Raw genomic sequence first — 25,678 nt, forward strand, 5'->3', positions numbered from 1 at the left:
GTGCCTAGGATTGTGTTTAGTATTGCCTCTTATCAAGTCTCAATGTGGAAGGGATGTTCTTTACTGTGGACTGACCTAAGAACAATTACAGAAGGAAGGAGTGTAACAATGGCTTAATTTATGGGGGTTTTTATTAATTAAAAGGGGTAAATAAAAACATGCTAATTATATACAAGTGCAAATCAAAGCATAAACTATGTGAAACGGGTGAGCTTGGATATGTAAATGGTATGGCATGATATAACAATGATAATTAAGTAGCTAGTGATTCTTGAGGATTGGGGTGAATGAATGTTAGATCATTTTTCAAAATACAAGGGGGAGTCTGTCTGAGGAGGGAAAGCTCTAAAAGAAAAATTTGATTCACTGTTCTCTAATAGCCATGCCTCACACCACTCAGAACAACCAGCTGGGGAAGCAGATAAAACACCACCTAACTTGGTAGACGACTCAACTGGCCAAGCAGAGCAGGAGATGTCCAACGAGAGAGGCCGCGCCAAGGTCCTATGTCGTGGCCTCCCAAACTAGACTGGTCCTCTGATGAAGTGGCTGTCGGTCTGGCTCGTCACTCTTCAGCAGCAGTGTTGTCTTTGGTGCGATTGTCTTGGCTATTAAGTTAATATCCGAATTATTCTTCTCTTTCCTGATGAAAACAGACTGATGCCGTGCCCTAGTTACCATGGAAACTCGAGACGCTGGAATGCTGTGCAGCCAAACTTGTTCCGGTCTCCAGCAGCCAGGCTTCTAGTTGGAATTTAGCCCTTGTAGCTTAGCAGCTAAATTCTCACTTATGAGTTTCTTTTACTGTTGTAGTCGTTATTGCTTCGTCAGATCTCCTGGGGAAGCTCTCCTCTTCAGAACTTCAGAACTCTTCTGAACTAAAATAAAATGTTTGACTACTTTTATTTGGGGGCTGACCCACGGGTGTGGTCTGGTTGTCGGCACGAATTCGGTCCAATCAAATTTCTCCCTTTACCTTCAGGGCATAGCAAGGGCAGTGTTTAGATTTTAACTACACCTTTCATTCACTCGATTAGGAGTTATATATAAAACAAAGATAAATGTATCATTTTGATAAATACAGTTTTTGCTGCTTATTGTGGTTACTTTGGTGGACATGGTTTTATCTGATTCACTGTAAAACACAATTAAATGGTTATTAGGTAGTCACAACATCACAGAGCACGCAAACAAATGAACTAAGAAAAGAAAATTTCCATGCATGTCTTGACTGGCTGTGGAAAATCAGAAATGTATGACTGTGGACTGTGTATTGAGTTTCTTTTTCTTTTTACAGAACAGTTATAGGCAACAACCAAGCACATAGATTCTGCTGCTCAGGCAATATGCCATCGGTTCTGGTGGTTCATCATTCAGGTGGCGCTGTTGTTACATAATTGGAATAGTTCATTGTCCGGTGTAAATTCTATCTCAGCCAAACACTCTTGTAGAAAAATGGTTCGAACAGCTGTGAAGTCCTCTTCTTATAGGGGAATCAGTTCGGCATGTTTGCAGTCTCTTATTTGATTGGAATATCCAATTTCTTATGATATGAATTTTTGTGTCCTTGTTGGCCTGGATGTCATCAGGCCGACCCGAGTGGAGGGTCAGAGAAGGGGTACCTCTCTGCGGGGTTAGGCAGGTTTATGCTGATTTGTGGCATGGACTGCAATTTATTGTTTGATAAAGGCACTGAGTTCATCGTCATCAGGACCAGTGATGAATCAGTGATGTGTGAGATAAATGAGGGATCACTGGTTTGACGTGAATTAACTGAGATTTACAGGAAGAACAGGTGGATCTAATATTTCTTGAACTAGTGAGAGCTTTGCCAGTTTCCTTCAGGGAGCCGGAGTTATGATATTGCAGTTTCCTTCCTCTCTGATGGATCTGTGAGACAGCTGATCTGAAATCATAATTAATTTGTGTGTCTGTAGATCTTGATATATTTGCTCTAGACAAGCCACAATCTCCATGTTATGGTTAGTAATGATGGCTGACTGGTTTACAGCTTGTGCTTCATCTTGTTTCTTTTTATTTGAATGTTTGTCTCTTGTTACTGTCGTTTATGAGGCTGATTTCCTCTACTCATGATGGGTGGATTGATTGTCTGCCCAGTTACTTTGTGCTGTAGGTCCAAGCCTGCACATTTTGATTATACTCACTAATCTTGCTTGAATGTATTGAGGAGTTGAGTCTAGTCAGTGCCAAATCATTAAAGACATCACATCTCTCACAGCCCCTTAGGTCCGCAGGTGGTCCAGCAATGGAAAGACACAGGCTTTACTAAGACCAGATTTGTTGGACCTGTATGAGGGGTTTTTTGGCTCAATGAGAACTGGTAGCACACAGGAACCAGATTTTAAAAAGGCAAAGAGGAAAATATTGTAGTCAGGTCCAGTTGTACGTTTACAGGAGACCCCTCATTCATGCCAACATTTTTTAAATATTCTGTTGTCTGAGTCCAGGAGTATGTAGGTTTCCCCCTTCACCATTTGGATGAAAATTGGTTGTTTTGTATATCAATGAATCATTAAGTCTGAGTAAGCATTATTCCTGTGGCTCTCAGGCAATTGTGTACATCACGGCTGAAGCTCAATCTACATGTTTATAGCAACGAATTGATAAAACCAATGTGAGAGGTGATGGTTCAGAGAACTGCTGGGAAAACTGTTCTATGTGAGTGTCAATAGTAAATGATCATTATCACATACAAAAAAAAAAAAAGATTCTGTCACAGTCATTTGTTTATACTTTACTTAATCAGGAAATCATATTGAAATTAGAAAGCGCAGTTATCCAGTTGGATGTTCTGAGTGTTTCATTAGCAAGTTCTTCTATGTTCACACTTTTTCAAATACAAAAACATCATAAAACACCTCTTTGGCCTTGCCATGACAATGAAATACCAGAAGTCAAGAGCATTCTTCAGATAATCATACATTTCCTTTACACAAATACATTGGGAAAGAGTTGGTGACAAGACCAAAGAAGTCTGTTAGTTAAGCAAGATCATTTTCTGCACGACAGCTGACCAAAAGACACAAAGAGACCAGGACCAGAGAACTTGCTGAAATGAGAAACTTATTCCAAAAACCAGAGTTAACTTAAGAATGAACTCCACCTGACCTACAGCCAACTTGCATCAAACCTACTGCCAATGTATCTTTCTCTGTGGTGAAAAGAAAGGGCTTGACTTAAAATATCTAGTTTGATATAGGTATGATGTGTTCTATTGTTAGTGCCCAGGTAACTTCTTGTCAGCATTATGGCAAAATCACCACTGACACTGATTCTGAAGTTGAAAACACAAAATCATCCATCTTATATTTGACATGTAAGACGAGGAAGCTAATTTGTTGCTAATTGGTACTAAAGTATCCTGGTTGACTTAAAAGGCAATGGCATCCTGGGCACAATGAAGAACATACAAACGTGTTTTTGAAATGCTTAGGTCACTGCACAGTTTCAGGTTCAGGGGCACTACTTGGGCACCTGCTATCTGGTTCATTTGTTTAGTTCAGTGATTGTCAAACCTTTTTGGTCATCCCCATTTTAGACAAGGTGGAATTTCCATCCCCACCTGCCCCCATCTCCCCAACAAAATGCTAATGAAGTACGCCAAGGTTACTCTGACATCTTTATTTTCACACTTGGTTGCAGGTTACATTTCTCTCCCAGTCTTCTATCTGATGTCTTTTCGTTTAGGCTACATGCAGGGTAATGTTTGTGTGTGGGTGTGGCAATATTAAAGATAGGTATGAAAAGGAAAATTTCTTCCCGTTTCTCACCTGTCATGTCTCTATTTCCCGCCAGTGGGGCACACCCCACACTTTGAAAAAGCAAAAAAAAAAAAAAAAAAATCTCTTTTTTAAAGTCAGAGGGATTCACATGGGTCGGATTTCACAGTTTGATCTGTTTTCAATTATTTGGCTGGGCTGCGTGTAAAAGAAAATTTTGAAAAGCTCCAATCTATGGAAGCAGGTGCTACAGAGTGAGCAAGTTAGAGGAGGAATGAGTCAACAGAGGAATACACGCTTCCCCTTCAGAAGAAGGAAATCAGAGTCTGTGTAATGGTTTTCCCAGCACTCATGTACTTATCAACATGAAGGTAAAGCAAATGCTTTTCAGGCTTTTCAGGTAACCTGAGACCTTTCCTGGATCTTAAAGACTTATGCCCGTCAATGAACTGCCAAGGCAGGCTACTACTTTAAGAGTATGCCTTAATTCATTCACTGCTATCAAATGTTCCAATTGACTGCCTTTACATGAGTAGCTGAGACTATACTCGTATGAATATGCATAGAATGTGTCAACTGAGAGACAGAACTGAAAAAGTCCATGTGGCCACTTTGCTCTTTAACAGACTTAACACATGTACTTCTATAAAAGCAATTTGATTTTCTACTCACAGTGTCCTCTGTTCTCCTTCAGGATCATTGGTTTTGGCGGGTGAGAGATAACGCTGTCATGCCAGGGTATCCCATGCTCATCAGTGTTTTTTGGAGAGGTCTGCCACCAAAAATTGATGCCGTCTATGAGAACAGCGAGGGCAAATTTGTCTTCTTCAAAGGTACAGTTGCATCCTTTGCTTTCCCCAAATATATGGTTGAAACCAGAAGTTTAAATGCACTGTGTAAAAAGACACAAACCTTTTTTTCCCCTCACTGTCCAAAATCTGACTGAACTTCTCCTGTTTTAGGTCAGTTAGGATTACCAAAATTATTTCTATTTGCTAAGTGCTGCAATAATGAGAGAGAATATTTTAGAGGTTTTTTTTTTCATTTCTTTCTTCAAAGTCATAAGTTTACATACATGTCCTTAGTATTTGATGGGATTGACTTAAAACTGCATTACTTGGGTCAAGCGTTTTGGGTATCCTTTCACAAGCTTATCACAATAGTTTGCTGGAATTCTGTCCCTTTCCTCCTGACAGAACTTGTGTAGCTGAGTCAGGTTTGTAGGCCACTTTGCTCATACACCCCTTTTCAATTCTGCCAACAAATTTTCTATGAGACTGAGATCAGGGCATTGCGAAGGCCAGTCCAAAATATTGACTTTGTTGTCCTTAAGCCACTTGACTATTTTGACGGGATGCTTCGGGTCATTGTCCATTTGGAAGACCCATTTGTGGCCAAGCTTCAACTTCCTGGCTGATGACTTAATATGTTGCTTCAGTATTTCCAAATGAACTGAAAAATAAAAATAAAATAAATAAATAAAATAAAATATCCTTCATCTAGATTTTAACAACCAACAACATAACATTTATCTTAACTGGATGGCCTAATTCTCAAATAAATTTTAACCTAATGTAAGACTTCACACCATATAGTCAATATTTACAAAACTGAAAGGTAGTCTTATGAATAATAATTTAAAAAATACTTCTCAACATGAATAGAGCAGAACATTTTATGTTTTCTTTTTTTGCCTTTTTTTTTTTTTTTTTATTATTTTTAACAACTTAACAGCTCTAAAATCTCATTTCTCTCCACCACACTCAACAACAGTCTCCTGTTTCCCTTTTGCAAAACTCTCTTCATCCATGTCCAAGTTATTTGTTATGGACTTCTCATGGGCCAAGACATGGAGCAACGATAGGGGGTTAGAACCCATAACAATGTGGAGAAAGAACTCTCACATGCTGCTGAAGACACAAATTACCAGGGTTTATGTAGGGGTCTGTCAGACACAGGTAATTTGTCTTCAGTCTATTACATGCAATGGACTTGGACACTCATCTCTACTCTCTACTTCTAAAATTTTGATTCGAGGGGGCGCTCCCCCCTCTTGCCCCTACATAGGGCCTGTCCGGCCCCTACCCCTACATTTTGCACATTCCTATGAGGGCAGTAGTGTCCCAATTCCTTTTTTAATGTAGGGGTAGTGGGCATAATGGGGCTATGAACTATGAATCTATTGGACTATGAATCTAGCCCTTCAGATTGAGGATTTTCAGATGCTGACTTCCCGAGGAAGGGCCAGTTAAAATTTCCCAGAATGCTTTACGTTGTCATTTGCATACTGAATCAAAACTACACAGTGATGTAGCAAGTGGTGTCTCAATTCCTAGGGAAGATTACAAAAAGACCAGTACTAAGCCCCTCCCCAACCTTTGTGGTAAGATGGGACCTGTTTCATATTGTGGTTCCAGTATGCTACATTAATGCTTGAAGGGTTTTCCATCACAGAATAATGTCTTATGCTACAAATCCCCCTAATTGCAAGTTATTGCTTTAGCCAGAGTTGAATTTTGTGAGAGCTTCGACGTGTGAACAAGATGTGTTAACGGTGTTGTTTTCATGATTAATTCAACTTCTTATTATGCCTGTGGAGATGTACATATTTGTCATAATGCCTGTGGAATTTGCTACACACGTAACAGAGCTTACAAATATAGTTTTATTGTCAATAATACAAACATTGTGAACAGAACTCGGGAGGAAAGAGAAATACACAGCCAATAGGTCCACAGTTGATGCCATCAACACAGCCCTCCACACAGTTTGTAAACACCTTGAACAATCTGGCTGTTATGCAAGGATGCTGTTTGTGGACTTCAGTTCTGCTTTTAACACACTTGTTCTGAGCAGACAAATTTTCCAGGCAGGGCATTGGTGAGCACACCTGCAGATGGATCTGCAGTAAGTCAGGCTGTGGGACCATCACTCCTCAGCCCTGGCTGTGAGCACTGGAACTACTCAGGGCTGTGTGCTCAGTCGCATGCTGTACACCATGTGCACGAATTCACAGCAGCAACATCTTCGTAAAATTTTTGAATGACACTGCTGTGGTTGGGCTGATTGACAACAAAGATGAGACGATGGTGCTCCCTCCTTAATAACTAAGGAATTGGTGCTGGACTTCACGAGGAAGAAGGAGGATTCTCCCCCATTTTCATCTGAGGGGACCTGGTGGAGAGGGCCAGTGACTTTGGGTTTCTGGGGATATACATTTCCTGTGACCTTACATGGGTCACAAACACCAATGCCCTTGTGAAAAGGCACAGCAGCATCAGTGCTTTTTAAGGTCACTGAGAAGGGTCGATATGTCCTTCTACAGGTGTTCTGTAGAGAGTATCTTCACCCACAACATCTTGGTGTGGTTCAGGAACAGCTCTCAGGCTGACAAAAAGGCTCTGGAAAGGGTCATGAAGTCAGCACAGAGCATCATAGGAGTACAGCTTTCCTCTCTGTCGGACATCTACATCACCAGGTGTCTGCACAGGGCTGTAAGCATCACCTGTGGCAATTCACACCCCGGGCACAGTCTGTTCTCACTGCTGCCCACAGGGAAGAGGCACAGGTTAATTCAATGCCTGCACATCCAGATTCATTAACATCTTCTACCCAAGTGCAATAAGAGTACTGAACACACAGTAGTTTTCAATATGCTGTTTAAGTGTTCAGTCGATGTCCACAGTGCAATATATTTATTTCCTCCATTGTAAGCGGTCATGCTAATTCTCAACTGTACATATATTCTTACTGGCTCCTTTTGTAAATATATTTATACATTTTACTTTTATTTATTTACTTTTTCCTATTTTATATTTGTATTTTTGCACCAGAGTTGTCATTTAAATTTCATTGTACATTGTATGTGATGGCATGTGATGGCAATAAAAGCATTCTATAATTCCACACTGGTGATCCCAGATAGAGTTTCAGTTAAGTTAATGTCTTTTATATCAGTAGTTGTTGTGGTGTCTTTTAAGTGGTTGCAGATCAAACTTAGAAGTAATGCTGACTTGCTGCACTTTAATACGTGTGTTTTTATCCCCCTCTTGACACACTTTTGGAATGTGACTTAGATTACTTTCCAAACATTTTTTTTCCTCCATTTGCCTCCACCATTGCCCCTCATTCCCGTCCACACTTCCTCTCAATCTGCCTTCCACCTCCACCAGTGATGAACACAAGCAATTCCTGAGGTTAGCCATATCATTTAGTAAGGAAGTAAGGAATAAGATTTTCTAAGAAAATGGTGGTGCAACAAATTAAGCTTCAGAAATGGATTGTGGTGAAAAATAGAAAATTTGTCAGCATTTCGTTTTTAGCTATTCATTGTGGCTAACCCTAACCCTTGTGGTTTTATATCATCTTAATAATAACACTGAGAAGTTCCCAAAGTACAAAGTACCAAGTAAGAAAATAGGTATTTATGTATGTGTGTCCTATTTTAAGAGGGGGGAGCATCAACATTAGTGTTATACAAGGCAACACATTATTGCCTGCTGTTGGTTACTAGGCTTGTGTCTCTCCCTGTGTTTGACTCCTGAAGGGTTATCCCTGCTGTCACTTGTCCTCCTTCTTCTAATTTGTTTCCACATCTTTCTCTTTGTGTAGGGAAGCAGTTCTGGGTATTTAAGGACACTGTGCTGCAATCTGGATACCCAAAGGACAACACCCAGTTTGGACATGGCATGCCGGCTCAGAGCATCGACACTGCCGTTTGGTGGGAGGATGTGGGCAAGACCTACTTCTTTAAAGGCGACAGGTTGGTGCAAATGGGCAAGTACACTAGACAACGCAAAACATCTGTACTTACTGCAAATCCAATAAAACAGCATTTGCATCTCAAAATATGTGACAAATGTGTTAATTATATCGTACCGGACAAACAGCAGGCAGACAGGCAAATACACTTTCATCATCATTTCAACCCAGCAACTCTGGCTTTATGCAATAACATGTAATGAGTGACCCATGTTAGCAGTTAAACAGCTAGTGTGCTAACTGCAACTGGAGGCAACAGTCATTGTTCTACACTGCAGCTTTGGTGAGTTTGGTGTGCAGATACATGAACCTGAGTCCAAGATTGTGCAGTTCATCTACAGGAAGAACAGATTGGTTAATAGGAGCAGTGTGCAAACAAACACCAAGAAGTCACAATGTCCAGTCAGGCATTTCAGGATAAAAAACATTCAGATCGATTGTGATTCTCTCTAAAAAGACTGTCACATGCTAAACAGAGCCCATCAACCATATAATAAATACACACACTTTTGCATATTTTTATTGACATTCACACAATCCTGTTTTTTAAGCTTTAGGAACCAAGCAATGGCCACAGCAAGATGAATAAATATAATGATCTGATCATGATTTGACTTGATGTATGTTTTAATTATGCAGAACTTCAGACCTGCTCATTGACCCCTCTTCTCTCTGGATGAAAGTTGATATCTTAACTTTCAACTGATGCCCTCTTTGCTTGGTTTCAGGGTTATTATTCTCAGTTTGGAGACAAAAGTTTGAGATTTTATTAAAAGCTGTGTTCTGTCTAGTGGCTGCCTGCCCCCATTCAAACATTTATTTTTGTTTAAGTCGGATACAGTCATCTGTGGGAAGCCTTTAATCTGATAAGAAAAGATATGAATACAACAACGATCCATTGTCTATTTCATCCCATTGACTATAGCTTTCATAATTTACCTGCTTTGTCTTGCTGTGGCTTATCATTTGTTCCTCTTTTAGGTACTGGCGTTATAATGAAGATATGAGAACCATGGACCCTGGCTATCCCAAGCCCATCACAGTGTGGAGAGGTGTGCCTCACTCGCCGCAGGGGGCCTTCGTCGACAAAGCCAATGGTACAATTTGTCCTGCCCAATACTATGCCTTGGCAATAACAGCTCACTTCATGTGCAAGGCAGCATTAATTTCAGCTGGCCACTAGCACATGCTGTGGGGAGGTAAATCAGGATGGCATAGATTGAAATTTGCACCAGTTATTACACTGAGTCTTATTGCTTCCACATGCAGCGCCAGGGGAACAGGGTGATACAGAGTGCTTTTTCATTGGAAATGAAAGATGAAAGGTGATCAGTTTATTTAAACATGCCTATTATTGTTTTTGAATTGTTTAACAATCAGTCCATCCTGCTCATTGAGCAATGAGACCCAGTTGGAGCGGGACTATAGAAAGCAAATAGGACAGACCCACTGCTGGGGACTCATTCTGGTTTAAACCAGCTGGCCTCACCAAGGTGGGTAGGTGGACTTAAAATTTATTAAGTGCTCACCCATTGGCCAATCAGATAGTGTCATGTGGAGAACTGCTTTTCCCATTGGATGTAATTGTCAGGTTGGTTTGGAACTGGTCTTGGCAGCTCTCAGATTGGAACAGCAGGGCAGGTGGTACTGAGCACTCAGGCCATCTGTGTCCTGGATCTGCTGCCAGGGCCGTAGCTGGGTGTATCTGCTGGTGAGGCAAGTTGGAGCTGACATTTCTCAGAGCATAAATTTGATGAAGTTGTGTTTGTTTGTGCCATGTGTTTTGGCCAATGTGTTTGGCTGTTTTCAGAGACAGTGTGTCAAGGGGCATTCTCATGTTGTAACAGGAATTAAACACACACATTTTGAATTCTCACAGTCTTACTGATGAGAACTTTGTCAATCAACACACCCGTCACCATATAAAAAAACCATATAAAAATACAATTTGCTTCAAAAACATGAAATAAAAAATTTGCTTAAAAGAGTCCAAGTCTTGAGTAATTAATAATAGCTCACTTTGGAACATCCAAACAGGTAGTCCCCATTGTAGTTTAAGGTGTAGGATAGCTCACAGGCAGTTGAGCTCATCTGTGTAAAAAGGCCACAGGCAGGCAATTCACTGTTCAACATGCTGATTCTTGTCTTATATTTTTCCATATACACTAGGCCAAATAAAAATAATCATTGGCACACCCCACCACAAACAAAAAGGAATAACCAAAATGTCCATAAATGAAACAAACTAAAGAAACAACAACATTTGACCCAAACATATGGTGGAATTAACTGACTGCATAAGTTCTGTCCTAATTGAATTGGTGTAATTTATTGACCGCGCTATTTGAGAGAGGTACTTGGATGGACAGAGAGGTAACGTGTGCTCCACCTAGCCACAATTCCGACAGCACCTTATGTCCTGTCCCCCATCTGCTCTGACACTGGCCTGCTCCTCAGCCTGCTGCTGCTCCATTTTGCCACCACACTCAGTCACCAGCCTGTTCTGCTGCACTTCTTCTGCTGTGCTCACATGGATACCAGGAAGGAAGGAAAAAAGCCCAGACTACCTCACAACAACACAACAGCCATCCTTCTGAGTTAAAGATGCTTCTACTTCCTCATTTCAATTATCCATTGCACACACATGCATATACACATCTCGAAGGACTGACAAAATACACAGGCAGCCTGTGACAATAATATTGACCAGGATAAGCAGATGCACAGCTGCTAACTGTGAGAGGGAACATGTGAACAAGGTGTAGGCCTCAGCCCTGTGTCAATCCCTTTCTAATCCACAACACTTTAGCCTGTCTCAACTTTCATCCCTCAATGAAATTCCATATTCTAGTGGTGCTCTGGATTGTACTGTGTCTAAATTAGAATTTCATACATTCATTCATTGGGAGAGCAGAAGAAACTGCTGCCAGGTTGGAAACACAAAAAATCCAGAGAACAGTTCAGTTTATTCAGCTCATTCAAACATCAGCCAAGAAGGTTGTGTGAGGAGAGGCATGTGTCTCATAAACAACACAAGCATAGCTTGTTCCAGGTATAACTGTTCAGGTTGTGGTAATAAATCTTTATAATGGTAGCACTATATTTCATCACTGTTCATTAGCAGCAAGATGACACACAGAAGGTGTGAATGTATGGGTTTGGTGCGGAGCTACAGCTTAGCTGTGAACAGGAGTGAACAGCTGGACTGGCTCACCCATAGTTTAAAACTTCCGCTCCCAGTAAATCTTAAGTGTTCCAATCAACACAGAGGAGAGTAGAGCATTTCTTTATGCTGCAAGATGTAAAAATTACTTTGCGATTTTGCAAGTTAAACAGTGTCACTAATTTCAACTTCCTGTTCAAGTCACTGTAAGAGATTTTCTGTGTGTACCATTAAAGTGTACAGGATGTTAAACAACTTCCTCAAAAATGTCAAGAGAAAAGTAGTCAATGGAGGCAATGAGGAAGAGGAGGAAGAGAGCGAGAGATTTCAAACACACTTTTTTAGTCTCAGTTTTAAATATTTTGCAATGTACTTCCCCAACAAACATCGCTGGTGTAGAGACATGGAGGGTGGATCAAAGTAGTGGAAACAAAGTTTGATCAACATCGTCACGAAAAGTGGTCACCATTCTCTTATCCTCTTTTTAACAATTTGTGTAACGCACTAATTACTTCACAGAGCACTGAGCACATCCAGAGTGTGCCCTCTGCTGTGAGTAGGGTCAGTCACATGCTGAGTTAGACCAAACATTTCAAGGACTGCATTGAGTTCTTTAGTGTGCCTGTCATTGGCTACATGCACATTCAAGCCACCTGTAATGACAAAACAGTCAAAACCAGTGCACACAACTGGGAGTAGTTTTAGTAATTGTCAATATAACAATTCTGTGGTGGTTTGTAGAGGATGATATAAAGTATAGAATAATTTTTTAGCTCAATTTTGAATGACACATAATCAAATGATGAAAAACACCAAATGACAATTTGTGGCTCAGTATGTTGTCTCTGAATATGTCACATACACCCCTACCCCTCTGGTTTTGTTGTGTTTCAGACACAAAATTGAAGTGAGGTGCACTAGACTCAATTAGGAATGCATGAGCTATCTTTTCGTTGAGCCATGTCTCTGTTAAAAACATAAAATCAAGATTGTAAGAGGAAATAAAACTATTGATTAAGAAAGATTTGCTATTTAAAGATCTGACATTGAGTACTGCGTGCTTAAGATTAGCTGGAGTAGAAATGGATGGTGCATTCTTGCAGGGGATAAGGATTAGATTTCTCTGATTGGACAGTCTAACTGTCTATTATCTAATCTCTGTGGTTTGACAGTAGTTCTTGTTTTAGAGGAGAACTCGCCATCCCCGGACCCCTTGTTGATATGGGGCTTAGCAACCCAGAGGCCCTTGGCGTCCTAGACAACAGCATTGACGCTGCGCGAGGTTTCTGCCTCTTAAAGGAAGTTTTTCTTTGCCACTGTCACCAAGTGCTTGCTCATTGGGGGATCTGTTGGGTCATTTTAAATAATTTGATAAAGAGTTTGGTCTCAACCTGCTCTATATGTAAAGTGCCTTGATGTAACTTTGTTATGATTGGGGGCGGGGGGGTAGAAAAACAAGAACAACAGCAACAATGAGAGCATTGGTTGCAGGATTTCCTGTGGAAATTTACTGTATTGTTTATTAGAATTTAAAATGAATGTATGAGTGTGTGATTATGCATCAGTTGTGCACCTTGTGTATGTATGCGAGTGTATGTACGTGTATGTCTAAGCTACAGTTTGTAGCTGACTGTAGCTGATATGGGGGGCCTGAATGACACCCCCCTGTCCCTGGATAACAGCCAGGTCAGGACCAAGCCACCAGGGCACCCAGCAACCCTCAGAGCAAAGTGAGCCCTAGGCCAACCCCCCCACCCCAAGAAACAGCCTCAGGTCCAACCCATGGAAGGACACACAGGAAAACATGAGAGCAGCAACCCCGGACTGGAGGCAGCCCACAGAGAAACATGGGGAGACAAAGGACCCTGCAGCCCACCACCCACGGAGAGAGCAGGCCAAAAATCACTACCAGCCAGTGACCCGACCACACTCCAAAAAAAGGGAGCCCCCTGCGCACCCAAGAGGCCCTGGTAAGCCCCGCCCACATGCAGGGGGACCAGCACAGACCCCAGGCTCCGGATCGCGGGGAAGCTCCGACCCAGCCCAAGGACCCCCCAATCCCCAATCCCACAGGGTGCCACCTTGCTAGGGGAAGCAGCCCCAGGAGGCAGCAAACCGGGGCCCCCCAGGCCAGCGAGCCGCTGGACACCCAAGGAAGCCTGAATCCTTAGCCCCGCCCCAGGGCCAGGGGCGCCCCCCATAGAAACTACATAATGGATTTAATTATCGGGGACCAGATATTTGAACTCTGCCAATTCATTTATTCCCAAGCACACATTTTCTTCATGGAAATGTGATCTAAGAAAAGGTTTCTATATTGGGTAGTGCTTAGGTTACTCTTGGATTTCTAATTAATCAGGATGGTCTTTTTGTGATGCTTAGGGCAGTAAGGAGCATGAAGGATTTGTTTACTTCCCTACTGACATTAGTGAGGTCGCCTAGCAGACAGGGGGAGGTAGGGAAGGGTTACCATAATAAATCTTCAATAACCCTATGCCAGAAGTTGTTGACAGGTGTTCAAAGCCAAAGAGCATGCAGATAGCAATCTGGAGGGCCAGTCGCGCAGTTTGTCATCGGTCCCATAGGTATATCATGATAATAGTCTTCAGCAAAGAGCAGGCTCTTTGTCTGCTCCCCACCGGTCCCCACTGAGCTCCTGCCCGGGACTCCACTTCCTAGTTGTAAGTTGTAAAACCTCTCCCATCCAGAGCAGCAAGCCATGGAGAAATATATACAGGACTCTCTGACGGCTGGGATCATCCATTCATCATACTCTCCAGTAGGTGCTGGATTTGTTTTTGTGGGGAAGAAGGATGGCACATTAAGGTCATGTATTGACTTCAGAGGGCTCAACAGCATCACAGTAAAAAACAAGTATTCCCTGCTCCTCGTGGACTCTGCCTTTGTCCCTCTTCAAGGAGCCACCATCTTCACAACCCTGGACCTGCGCAATGCCTACCATCTGGTGTGCATAAGGGTGGGTGATGAATGGAAGACTGCTTTCATGTCCCTTCATTTCCAAACAGTACTGTACCACCTCTTGGAGAACAGGTTGTTCGTCAAAGCTGAGAAGTGTGAGTTTCACACCACCTCCACCTCCTTTCTTGGTTTTGTCATCTCGCAGGGAAAGCTCAGAATGGATCCAGCCAAAGTCTCAGCTGTCACCAACTGGCCAACTCCCATGAACCACAAGCAGCTGCAACGCTTCAATGGTTTTGCCAACTTTTATTGGAGGTTTGTAAAGCATTACAGCAGCATAGCTGCCCCCCTCTCTGCCCTTATCTCTCCATCTGTTCCGTTCTGCTGGACCCTGGAGACTAAGGCAGCCTTCTCAGAGCTCAAGTGCCTGTTCATCTCCTCTCTCATCTTTATCCATCCTGACCGATCACTGCAGTTTATGAAGGAGATGGATGCATCTGACACCAGGGTAGGTGCTGTACTGTCCTAACGTTCACCAAGTGACAACAAACTGCATCCCTGTGCCTTTTTTTCCCCATAAACTCGACCCACCAGAGCGCAACTATGATGTTGGTAACTAGGAGCTTCCTGCCGTGTTTCTGGCGTTGGAGGAATGGCAGGACTGGTTGGAAGGTGCAGAACATCCATTCATAGTATGGACTGGCTATACCAACCTTGCATATGTCCATATGGCTAAGCATCTGAACAGACGTCAAGTTAGGTGGGCGCTGTTCTTATCGAGGTTCAATTTCACCATCACGTACCGTCCAGGTTTCCAGAAAGGAAAGCCCGATGCCCTGCCCCATCTGGGCATCGGGCAGGAGACCCCTGTTGAACCACAAACCATTGTGCCTCCCTCTCATATCATAGCTGCACTCACTCAGGGAATTGAAGCCAAGGTCCACCAGGCCCAGTCCACACAGCCCGATCCAATTAACAGACCGCCGGATTTTCTCTTTGTACCTGAATCTGTCCATTTGCACGTCCTGCAGTGGGCGGACTCTTCCCACATTACCTGTCACCCAGGGGCCCATCGTACCATCTCATACCGCAAGCGGCGCTTCCGGTGGCCCAGTCTGCATGCAGATACCCGGTTGTTTGTGGCCACCTGTTTCATCTGTGCCCATAATAAAACCACCACCAAGCCTAGTTCTGGTCTGCTCCACCCTCCTCCTGTTCCCAGTCAGCCATGGTTCCACATTGCCCTGCACTATGTGACCAGCCTTCTCCCACCGGAAGGTAACACTGTTGTTCTGACCATCATTGATTGTTTTTCCAAAGCTGGTAATTTCATTGCCCTGCCTAAACTCCCCTCTGCAAGGGAGACTGCTGATTTGTCGCTGCAACATGTGTTTCGGGGCCATGGTCTGCCTTCTGATATAATCTCAGACAAGGGTCTGCAGTTTACCTCCCAGGAATGGAAGGCTTTCTGTCAGGCCATTTGAGCCACTACCAGTCTGTCCTCTGGATACCATCCGCAAATCAATGGCCAGATAGAGCGGCTCAATCAACAGATGGAGGCTGGTCTCCGCTGCAACTCTGCAGCTGAGCCTTCATCCAGAAGTGCTAGACTGGCTTGGGTGGAATATGCTCACAACACCCTCCCCAACACTTCCTCTGATATGTCCCCCTTTCACTGCTCTCTTGGCCATGAACCCCCTCTGTTTCCAGATCAAGAGGAGAGCTCCAGCTCCCAGTGGGTGCCGTGGGTCAGAAGGTCTCGCTTCTCTCCAAGGATTTGATTCTCCAAATGGAGTCAAGGAAGCTTGCTTCTCGGAATTTGAAACCATTGTTAATTCATGTGATGTCATGCTGCCTTTTGTAGGATTCATCCCACCTTTCATGTATCCCAGTTGAAGCCTCTCCCCTCCTTCTGTCCCTTCCTCACCGGCTGGTGGCCATCTGCCTTCCATCTCTGCCTCCTGAGTCCACCTACCTGGTCTTAACAAGGTCTAGACCAAACTCTTTATAAAATGATTTAAAGAGACCCAACAGATCCCCCGATGAGCAAGCACTTGGCGACAGTGGCAAGGAAAAACTTCCTTTAAGAGGCAGAAACCTCAAGCAGAACCAGGCTCAGGGGGGGCGGCCATCTGCTTCGACCGGTTGGGTTGAGAGTTGGAGAGAGAGGGAGAGAAAGAGAGCGAGAGAGTGAGATAGGCATTGGGGGGAGGATATAGGCTGCAACATGTTGCTGCATGAAGTTCATGGAGTTGAGCTGTAGTACAGAATTCATGAAGATATGGCACCAGCAGGTGTTGCAGGAACACGGGATGGTGATGAATCACCACCTGCAGGATGAGGACAGGGACAGAGAGGAGAGGAACTGGGAGAGACAGAGACTTTGGTAGAACATGGTTAGTAAATGCAGTATAAATGCATAGAACTGGGTGAAACTGTGTTTTTTAAGAAGGATGGTTCTTATCAGCATGCAAGGGGGGAGGAAGAGAGAGCGAGCGAGCGAGAGGGAGGGAGAGAGAAAGAGGGAGAGGGGGAGAGAGGGTGACAGGGAGAGACAGGGAGAGACAGAGAGAGAGAGAGAAGCTCAGTCCTTCCCAATCAACTGAAGAATCAACTGAAGACCTTTTAGAGATTTATTTGGACATCCAGATAGTAATGAGTTACAGTAGTCCAGCCTAGAAGTTACAAATGCATGGACTAGTTTTTCTGCATCTTCCTGAGAAAGGATGTTTCTGATTTTCCTAATGTTTCTCAGGTGGAAGAAAGCTGCCCGACTAACTTGTTTTATGTGAGGGACAAAGGACATGTCCTGGTCAAAAATTACTCCAAGGTTTCTTCCAGTGGACCTGGAAGCCAAAGTGATGCTGTCCAGACTGATGAGATGATTAGATAGTATTTTTCTGAGGTGCTTAGGGCCGAGTACAATAACTTCTGTTTTGTCAGAGGTGAGAAGTAAAACATTTCCAGTCATCCAGACTTTTATGTCTTCAAGACATGCCTGCAGTCTGACTATCTGAGTGACTTCATTTGGCTTCATTGATAGGTACAGCTGAGTGTCGTCTGCATAGCAGTGGAGGTGGATGCTGTGTTTCCTGATAATGTTGCCTAGAGGAAGCAGATAAAGCGTAAAGACGATTGGTCCAAGTACCGAACTCTGCGGGACTCCATGATTGACTACAATACAGGAGGAGCTGTTGTTAACATGAACAAACTGATGTCTATCTGATAAGTAGGATTTGAACCACCTTAGTGCAGTTCCTTTAATTCCAATTTCATGTTCCAGTCTCTGTAGTAAAATATTATGACTATGGTGTCGAATGCAGCACTAAGATCTAAAAGGAGAAGTATGGAGGCTGATCCATTGTCTGAAGCCATTAGAATGTCATTGGTGACGTTAACCAGCGCTGTTTCTGTGCTATGATAGGCTCTAAATCCTGATTGAAACTGTTCAAACAAACTGTTCCCATCCAGATGGTCATGAAGTTGTTTTGCTACAGCTTTCTAAATGATTTTAGAAATAAATGGAAGTTTCGATATGGGTCTAAGACTAAGAGTGAGGCTTTCAAAAGACCTGCAGCCAGATTTTGGTCTAGGGTTGATTAATAGGATTGACTGAAATATTGCAGCCACCCCCCCTCCTCGATCTGTGTTAGGAGGGATATGAAAATTAACATGAGGCGTAGCTTCTTTAATGCTAACATACTCATCCTGCTGCAGCCACGTTTCAGTTATACAAAATAAATCAATACGATAATCAGCAAAGAGATCATGTACTAGTAGAGATTTTGATGATAATGATCGAATGTTCAACAGTCCACATTTGATCGCAGTGTTATTTGAGACTGACTTTGTGGCTGTTTTAATTTCAGTTAAGTTTTTGTTTTTAGCCCCTCTTCTGTTTAATTTGGGTTTATTAACTTTTATAAATTTAGGTGGTCGGGGGACAGACACAGTTTCTATAGAGCTAAACATAGACAGAGACTCTATTCTATTCTCGGCAGGTGACCTCTGACTGAGGCGCATATCGGCCATATTCCTAGAAATTAGAGCGGCCCCGTCCACGGTGGGATGGACACCATCTCTCCTAATTAGACCAGTTCTCCCCCAGAAAGACTTCCAGTTAGCCCACGTTGTTTTTGGGGCACCTTCGTTTACCCTTAGCCAGCAGTTTCAGATAAGACTGCATAGGATACAATTCACTATGGCCGCTGGTGTCGCTAACTTCATGTTCCTCAGAATAGAATCGCCAATCACTAGAGTCGGCTTTTCAGCAGGTGTGTTGCTGAGAGAGGAGAACCTGGGGCTGCTGCCTACAACTATGCCTCTTGTCTCGGACAGTCACCCAGCCTCCCTGACTAGATCCCGGCTGCTCGGGAGCCACTGGGGGGGGGGGGGACTATCTCGGCTGCCGTATGAGCTCGTCTAGGTCGGCCCACACCGGCTACATCGGGGAGGCAAGCTACACTAGCATAAGTTGGGCTAGCTAAAGTGCGGAGCCGTGATTCTAACTCATTAATTTTCGCCTCCATTTCTACCATCATCCTGCATCTATGACAAGAGGTGCCATCACAAAATGAAGCAGAAGAATAACTACACATGAGGCACACAGAACAGGAGAGGAAAGGAGGAGGAGAAGAAGGAACAGAGAGTGGAGACAGAGAGCTAGAGAACATTGCTAATCGGGTAGTTTGATTAGCGGAGGAGCAGAACCGCTTATAATCTTTTTATAGAAAGGAGAGATATTGACTTTTAAACCTAGTGTTGGTGTGACAATAATTTGCAGTCGGATTAATCGAGTGAATTAGGAAATAATAGCAGAAGAATAGTGGAAACAACACACGAGATGACACAGAGCACAGCAGAGAGCACAACCGCCAGTGACCAGAAATGACGTAACACTAACCCATTTCAACTCAGGGGGTATTTGTGTAATCCTTTATCAGAAATATCAAATTTACTTTGAAATTCAATTGTGTCTCAGCTGAAACAAACAAAAAACATTGGATCAGCATTGGATCTATCTTTAGTTGTTGTACAGTAACTAATGATTATTCTAGGCATTTTACTTTCATTGCAGGGGGTCCATTTATTCACTCTTTGACGCAAATATGACCTTTCTGTAGCAACTTCCAGAACAAAAAAAAAAAAAAAATCATATTTATGTGGCTTCTTGCCATAAAGTAACACAATAGCATGCCATTTCCAGAAATACGTAAGAAAAAATTTATGTACGTGGCATCTTCTGAACTGTAGCTTTCAGATATTGTAAAAAAAAACAAACTATTTTTATACATTAGCTTTCAGAAATATGAATGTCATAAAACACAAATGTTTTTTGTTCTTGAAGAGTGCTGAACAAACCAAAAAACATACATTAGTATGAAATCTCAACGAATATCATATAATTAAGTCATAATTATCATATATCATTAAGTCAATAATTAAGTCTCTCCACATAAAAAACACAGAGGTTGCTGAGGATCCAAATAAGTTGCTGTAAATCCCAAGATGATGTATTCTTATTTCTAAAGTCTCTTTTTGCTGGCTGTTTTCTTTTTATTTTCCAGTGGCTATCTGCTTTGTCCGAAACAAGCGGTCTTTCTTTTAATTTGAGCCATCTCTCCATGTTGTCAAGTCGTCTTTTTCTTCTTCTTCTTCTTTTTCTTGTAATATCCGCTTAATTTCAAGCACAAACCTGAACCTTACAAGCTAATGAGTTTTACCACACCTGCTTCCTGCAAATATTTCAAAAGCATTATTAAGAAATGAATGGTATATATGCCCAGTGAAACACTCAAGGCTCATAATTTGAAAGGGATGCAGATCCTGTTAAGTTTGTATCAACAGCGTCATGGATTAACTTTAACAATAAATGTCATAGGATCTTTTTTAAGAGATTTTCATGGACCTCTTTTCACGGACCCCTTGCAATTACACCACAGACTACTAGGGGTCCGTGGACCCCCGGTTGAGAATCACTGTGCTAGACAGTTGGTCTTCCCTATGACAAGTTGGTGGGAGCAGTCACTGACACACTCCTGCAGGCTTTCCACAGTTTCTTCTTGCAGATTTTATTGATGAAGATTGTTGGTGGATGAGAGAAATTAACATTTTTCCTGTAGTTCTGAGGATTTGAGGATTCAAGCTGTGTGGGTTGTCGTTAAAGGTTAGCTTGTTTAGTTACTTTCAGGTGTGTGCCATGATGTTGAATCACGCAAAAGTATGATGTTCACCGTATGTATGTACATATTTCTAATAATATTTCAGTTTCTGATTCTGGACCACCTGTAACGAATCAAGTTTTCCCTTGGGATTATAAAGTATTTCTGATTCTGAAACTATACTAAAGTACTGAGTACAACTGTTGTCTTTGATTTTGTCTTTGCTACACTTTTACCTGGTGAACTTGACCTTGCTTCTTGTGTATTTAGCAAAGCACAGCAAATTTATTAATGTAGCACCAAGTCATAACAAAGTTACATCAAGGCACGTTATATCCAGAGAAGGTCTAGACAGAGAGACAGAGAGAGAAAAGGCTGCGGGACAAGATAGTTTTAGATTAGTTGTTACATTGGAATTCCACTGAATGCAGAACGTCTCTAGAACGGCTCCGCTCTGGAACGGCTCCATACTCTGATGTCCATTAACACTCACCGGATCCGTCTGTGATGCTTGCTGTTGCGGCTCCGCTGGACAGCAGGAGTGGCGAGGACTCACGAGATCTTGCAAATTCATGCATTATGTACGCAATATAGCCGGTTGTAGTTTCTATAAAGAGAACCATTTAAACCATTTAAACAGCAGAGGACATTTATTGGATTTATTGGACCAAATTAGTAATTTACCATCCACTCCTATTACTCCTGCAATGGTATTCCATGCTGCATCCTTTTTATTGATATTTTTATAAAAACGATGTGACAGGCCATAGATTATTCTGTGATTTTGGACCTCCAGAATCAGCATGTCCTTGTCCTAGGTGTCAATGGGATGAAATGATGCCTGAAAACCTCTGACCTTTTGACTTCGGGCCTGTCTCTGCCCATTATGACATCGTGAAGGTGTGAAATACAATCTGCTGTGAACATGGGGTATTTTATTTTTAAAATACACCAGATGTTTTATTTTCTGTTTTTGTACGATTTTCCATCCCATGCGACCTGCTCTAATTTTTGCGCCGTGCTCTGGCATCTGGCAAAATTAGAACTCTGCTTATCTGTTGTGGAGGGCTGCTGGATGCCGGAGCTGTTCCAGAGCCATGACGCAGCGGAGCTGCAGCTGGTGGAAGCACACTCACTGAGTAGAATTGAAAACATATCGGCTTTGCCGCTGTGGCAGAGCGGAGCCGCAGCCGTTCTGCATCCAGTGAAATTGGGGGGTTAGTTTTACTGCTAAACTTTGCAGTGTTTACAATTCAAATGCTGTTTACACGTTAATGATAGGCATATTAGTTCAGTTGTTTATATATATATATTTGTGTATTTGTGTATTGGTATAATATATTTGTGGTCCGAAGGATCCGACTTCGGTCTTGACCAGAGTTAGTTAGTGAAGAGTTTGGTCTAGACTTGCTGTATATGTAAAGTGCCTTGATGTAACGTTGTTATGATTTGGTGGTATACAAATAAATCTTATTTGATTTGATTTGAATTCAAACCATCACAACCTGTAAAAAATCTGGGCATGATTTTTGACTCTGAGCTTAGTTTTATTCCACATATCAAAAACATAAGAAAGTCCTCCAGCACTGGCCTTTTCACCATTCCAAAAGTCAGATCCATAACACATGGGGAGGCGGCATTCAGTTATTATGGCCCCCAGCTTTGGAACAGGTTGACTCAGCGACTATTGTTGTTTTCTTTATTCCTTTTAAGCAGATTTCTGATATTTAATTTTTATTTTATAAAATTTTAGCGATGGCTGTCCTTTAAAATTTATACCTTTTGTCTTGTCTTACTGTTTTAGTAGGTTTAGTCCATTAGTTTTTATCTCCAGTGTTTCCTCATGGGGGCCTACTGCACTGGAAGTTGCTTTTGGTCAACCGAAGGGGGTGCTGTCCTGTGGCTCCAGCCAGGGTGGTTAGACAGCACTGCACTTTGGTTTGGAGCCTCCTGTCTGCCCAGGTTGGGGTTGCCTCTTTGGCAGTGCTCCCTAGTCGTGGGCCGAAAGCCCTTTCAGGGTGGTTGGCCCCCATAGGTGGCTTTCTACTCACCTCAGGTCCTGGTGCCTGGCTAGTGTGTGTAGGTGTAAATTTGTGGGTGTGAGTGTGTGTGTCTGTATGTGTCTGTGTGTATTTGTGGGGGTGGGAGGGTTGGGTTTTCTTTCCCTTTGTAGCTCTTAGCCTCTGTGAGGCTCTTTGTGTTGCTTTTATGTCTCAAAAGTGCCATACAAATAAAATTTGATTTGATTTGCCCAAAAAACTGCATCTCTGCATCACATCTCTCATAGCTTTCCTCTGAAACTATTGTAACAACAGGTCAGTGAGCCAAACATAAGATAGTGCTCTCAGTGATTTGCTGTTTCCTGTGTTTCTGCCTCAGGTTTCACCTACTTCTACAAGGGGAAGGAGTACTGGAAATTCAACAACCAGTTCCTTCGGGTGGAGCCGGGTTACCCGCGATCCATCCTCAAAGACTTCATGGGTTGTGAGCTGATCCCCATTGACCCTGCCCGGCCACCTACGGACGATGGCAACTCAGATGTGCTGATTGAGCTGGAGAATGAGGCCAACACGGTGAAGGCCGTTGCTATCATCATTCCCTTTGTGCTTGCACTGTGCTTGTTGGTGCTGGTCTACACTGTTGTGCAGTTCAAGAGGAAGGGCACACCACGCCACATACTGTACTGTAAACGCTCAATGCAGGAGTGGGTCTGAAATGTTAGAGAAAGATGAGAGAGTGCAGCAAGGATGGCAGGGGAAACTTGTGAAAACAGGATGATGACCCCACTTTCACAAAGAGGAGTACAGTGGACTATGAACATCGTAAGTACAACACCTAGCCATGCCTCCTTAATCTGATCTGCAAAAACAGCCTATTGGTGGCTCTCAGACCTAAATAGCCTCTGTTACCCTCAGCTTTTTTAACAAACAGAGGCAGAGGGAAGGTTTGAAGGGGATCTTTGCCTGAAAAATGAAAGAAAAAAAAAAGGATGGTCATTCTTACTTTCTATCTCAGATTTTCCTGTCCTGTCACAGCTCTCTCTCTGCCTGACTGCAGAGTGAGGACTTTTTTCACAGGGCACTGCATTTCATCCACCATATCAGGTTGTTGATTAAACAACACTTTTCTATTTGGGGATCCCTGTGTGCCCAATTCACTCAGCACCCTGAAGATAATCACTATTTCTTTACATTACCTGTGTTCAATACTGTTTGTTTTGTTTGTTCCTGTTTTAGATTTTATATGCTCATGTTTAGAGAGAGGAGGTCCTCACTGTTCCCTTTAATATGCTCCTGAGGAAGAGGCCAACCAAACCAAATAAAACCATTCTCTCCAAAGAGGATCACACTATTTTCATATGTCTCTTTCCAAGTTAAGTTTATTTTTCTTTCTCTGGATCTGTGGAATGGTTCAAAGTTGAAGAGCTTTGACTGTTGTGGCAGTCTGTTCAAAACAGGGGCCAAAGTTTTCTGCAATATTTTAACTCGCCTTAATTATAGATCATACTATTTGCGCTTGGTTTTGCTTTTCTGTTTTTTTTTTGTTGTTATTGTTGTTTTTTTTGGTGGTTGGTTTTTTGTATACTGTTTTTTTTTTTTGTAAGAAAAGCTTATTAATTGGTATTTCTGGATTTTGCTACATTACCCAGAGATCTCAGCACTGGTTGCTGAGCTGTTCTGGACAGGATACACGGTTGGGAGGGGTGGTGAGGGGGGGAGTAGTAAGTTAGTTGTGTTGTACCAAGGTGTAGGGGGTTCTGGAGTAAAGCCACTACGTTTGTGTGTTAGTAATTTCTGTTATCTTGTCTCCATAAGACAGGTGCTCATGAAGAAGTCAACAGTTTTTGATTTGTCTCATGTTCTGCAGACATGTTCCCTCCGTTTGAAGAAGCATGCAGACACAGAGGTTGCTCTGACTGATTAGATGTGAATTTACAAACTTTTTAGTTTTTTCTCCTATATTGCGTTGTCTGCCTTGTTTGAGAGAGCTTGCAGTTCCTAGAATGCTCTAGTCTCCTGGCGGAGGACCCACAAAATGAGACACCATGTCAACAGTGCCTGTGTCATCTTGCATGCAAGCATTTACTGTATTGCTGCCTCTGCACAACAGGGCTGTGGTGCCCCTTAATGCTGTGTAGGAAGTTTCTTAGTGTTGAAATACATTTTTGTACATTTTGATTTAATAGCCACCACCAGCCCCACCAGAACCCCCTCCAGGTATATTTAACTGTAACAGAAAAAGGTTAATTTGTTATATTTTTTGAGGAACTAATGGGTGATCAAATAAATTTCACCCCTAACAACAAGCTTTTATTTGCCAATTTGGTGTGGCGTCTTCTTTGAATGATACATTATCAAATTCATTTTTTTATTTCCTTCCTGTTTTCTGGTTAAAACTAATTAGACATCTCACTGATTAGACTTTTTCATGTAAACTTTTGGGAGAATGGAGAAACCTGACAGAATTAATAAATTGATCAATATATGATAAAAAGCCGGTGTCTTCTTTGGGTTTATACAGAGAGCACATGTGCTGTGTGACTCATCTTCATGTTTACAGCCAAAGGTGCCAGAGAGGTGATAAAATATCAGCATCTGTTACCAGAAACTATGCTGTGAGTGGAGTTTTTGTTATGTAAGTAAAAAAAGTTTGCCAGTTTGTATTTCTGTTAACAAATATTTTAGTTTAAATATTCATTCATTCTCCTGCCATAATTAATGTCAGCCATCTGGCTTAATGTGAGATGAATATGCTGCTGAATATCTTAGCGTAAAGACTGCAGAAAGGGGGAAACTGCTATCCACAGTTGCACTTGGTGGTTTAAGTCCAAAGTGTGAAATTTGAGATTTTCTGTTATGTGTACTTTTGACGTCACTGGGATGTTCTAAGTGTAAGTGATGGTAAATCTCCTGGAATCTCTTTCTGCTTTGTGT

At 42.4% G+C, this 25,678-nt stretch overlaps 1 protein-coding gene across 3 annotated transcripts in view; it reads left to right on the forward strand.

Annotated features, from left to right (window-relative positions):
• LOC115060657 (matrix metalloproteinase-16-like) overlaps window positions 1-24,256 on the forward strand; it is a 127,402-nt gene extending 103,146 nt beyond the window's left edge. Inside the window, exons 7-11 of one of the 3 annotated variants that reach the window (XR_003842269.1) lie at window positions 4,435-4,573; window positions 8,352-8,502; window positions 9,483-9,598; window positions 23,124-23,566; window positions 23,981-24,256. Coding sequence is in view for 2 of the 3 variants with exons in the window: in XM_029528650.1 (XP_029384510.1) it covers window positions 4,435-4,573; window positions 8,352-8,502; window positions 9,483-9,598; window positions 23,124-23,458 (741 nt within the window). In the remaining variant the exon portion in view is untranslated. Of the gene's footprint in view, window positions 1-4,434; window positions 4,574-8,351; window positions 8,503-9,482; window positions 9,599-23,123 lie in introns of all 3 variants that reach the window. The other 2 variants (XM_029528650.1, XM_029528651.1) reach the window with 2 other exon arrangements.
• Window positions 24,257-25,678: the final 1,422 nt, after the last annotated feature.

Source organism: Echeneis naucrates, chromosome 20, assembly GCF_900963305.1.
Source record: "Echeneis naucrates chromosome 20, fEcheNa1.1, whole genome shotgun sequence".
NCBI classification, from domain to species: Eukaryota; Metazoa; Chordata; class Actinopteri; order Carangiformes; family Echeneidae; genus Echeneis; species Echeneis naucrates.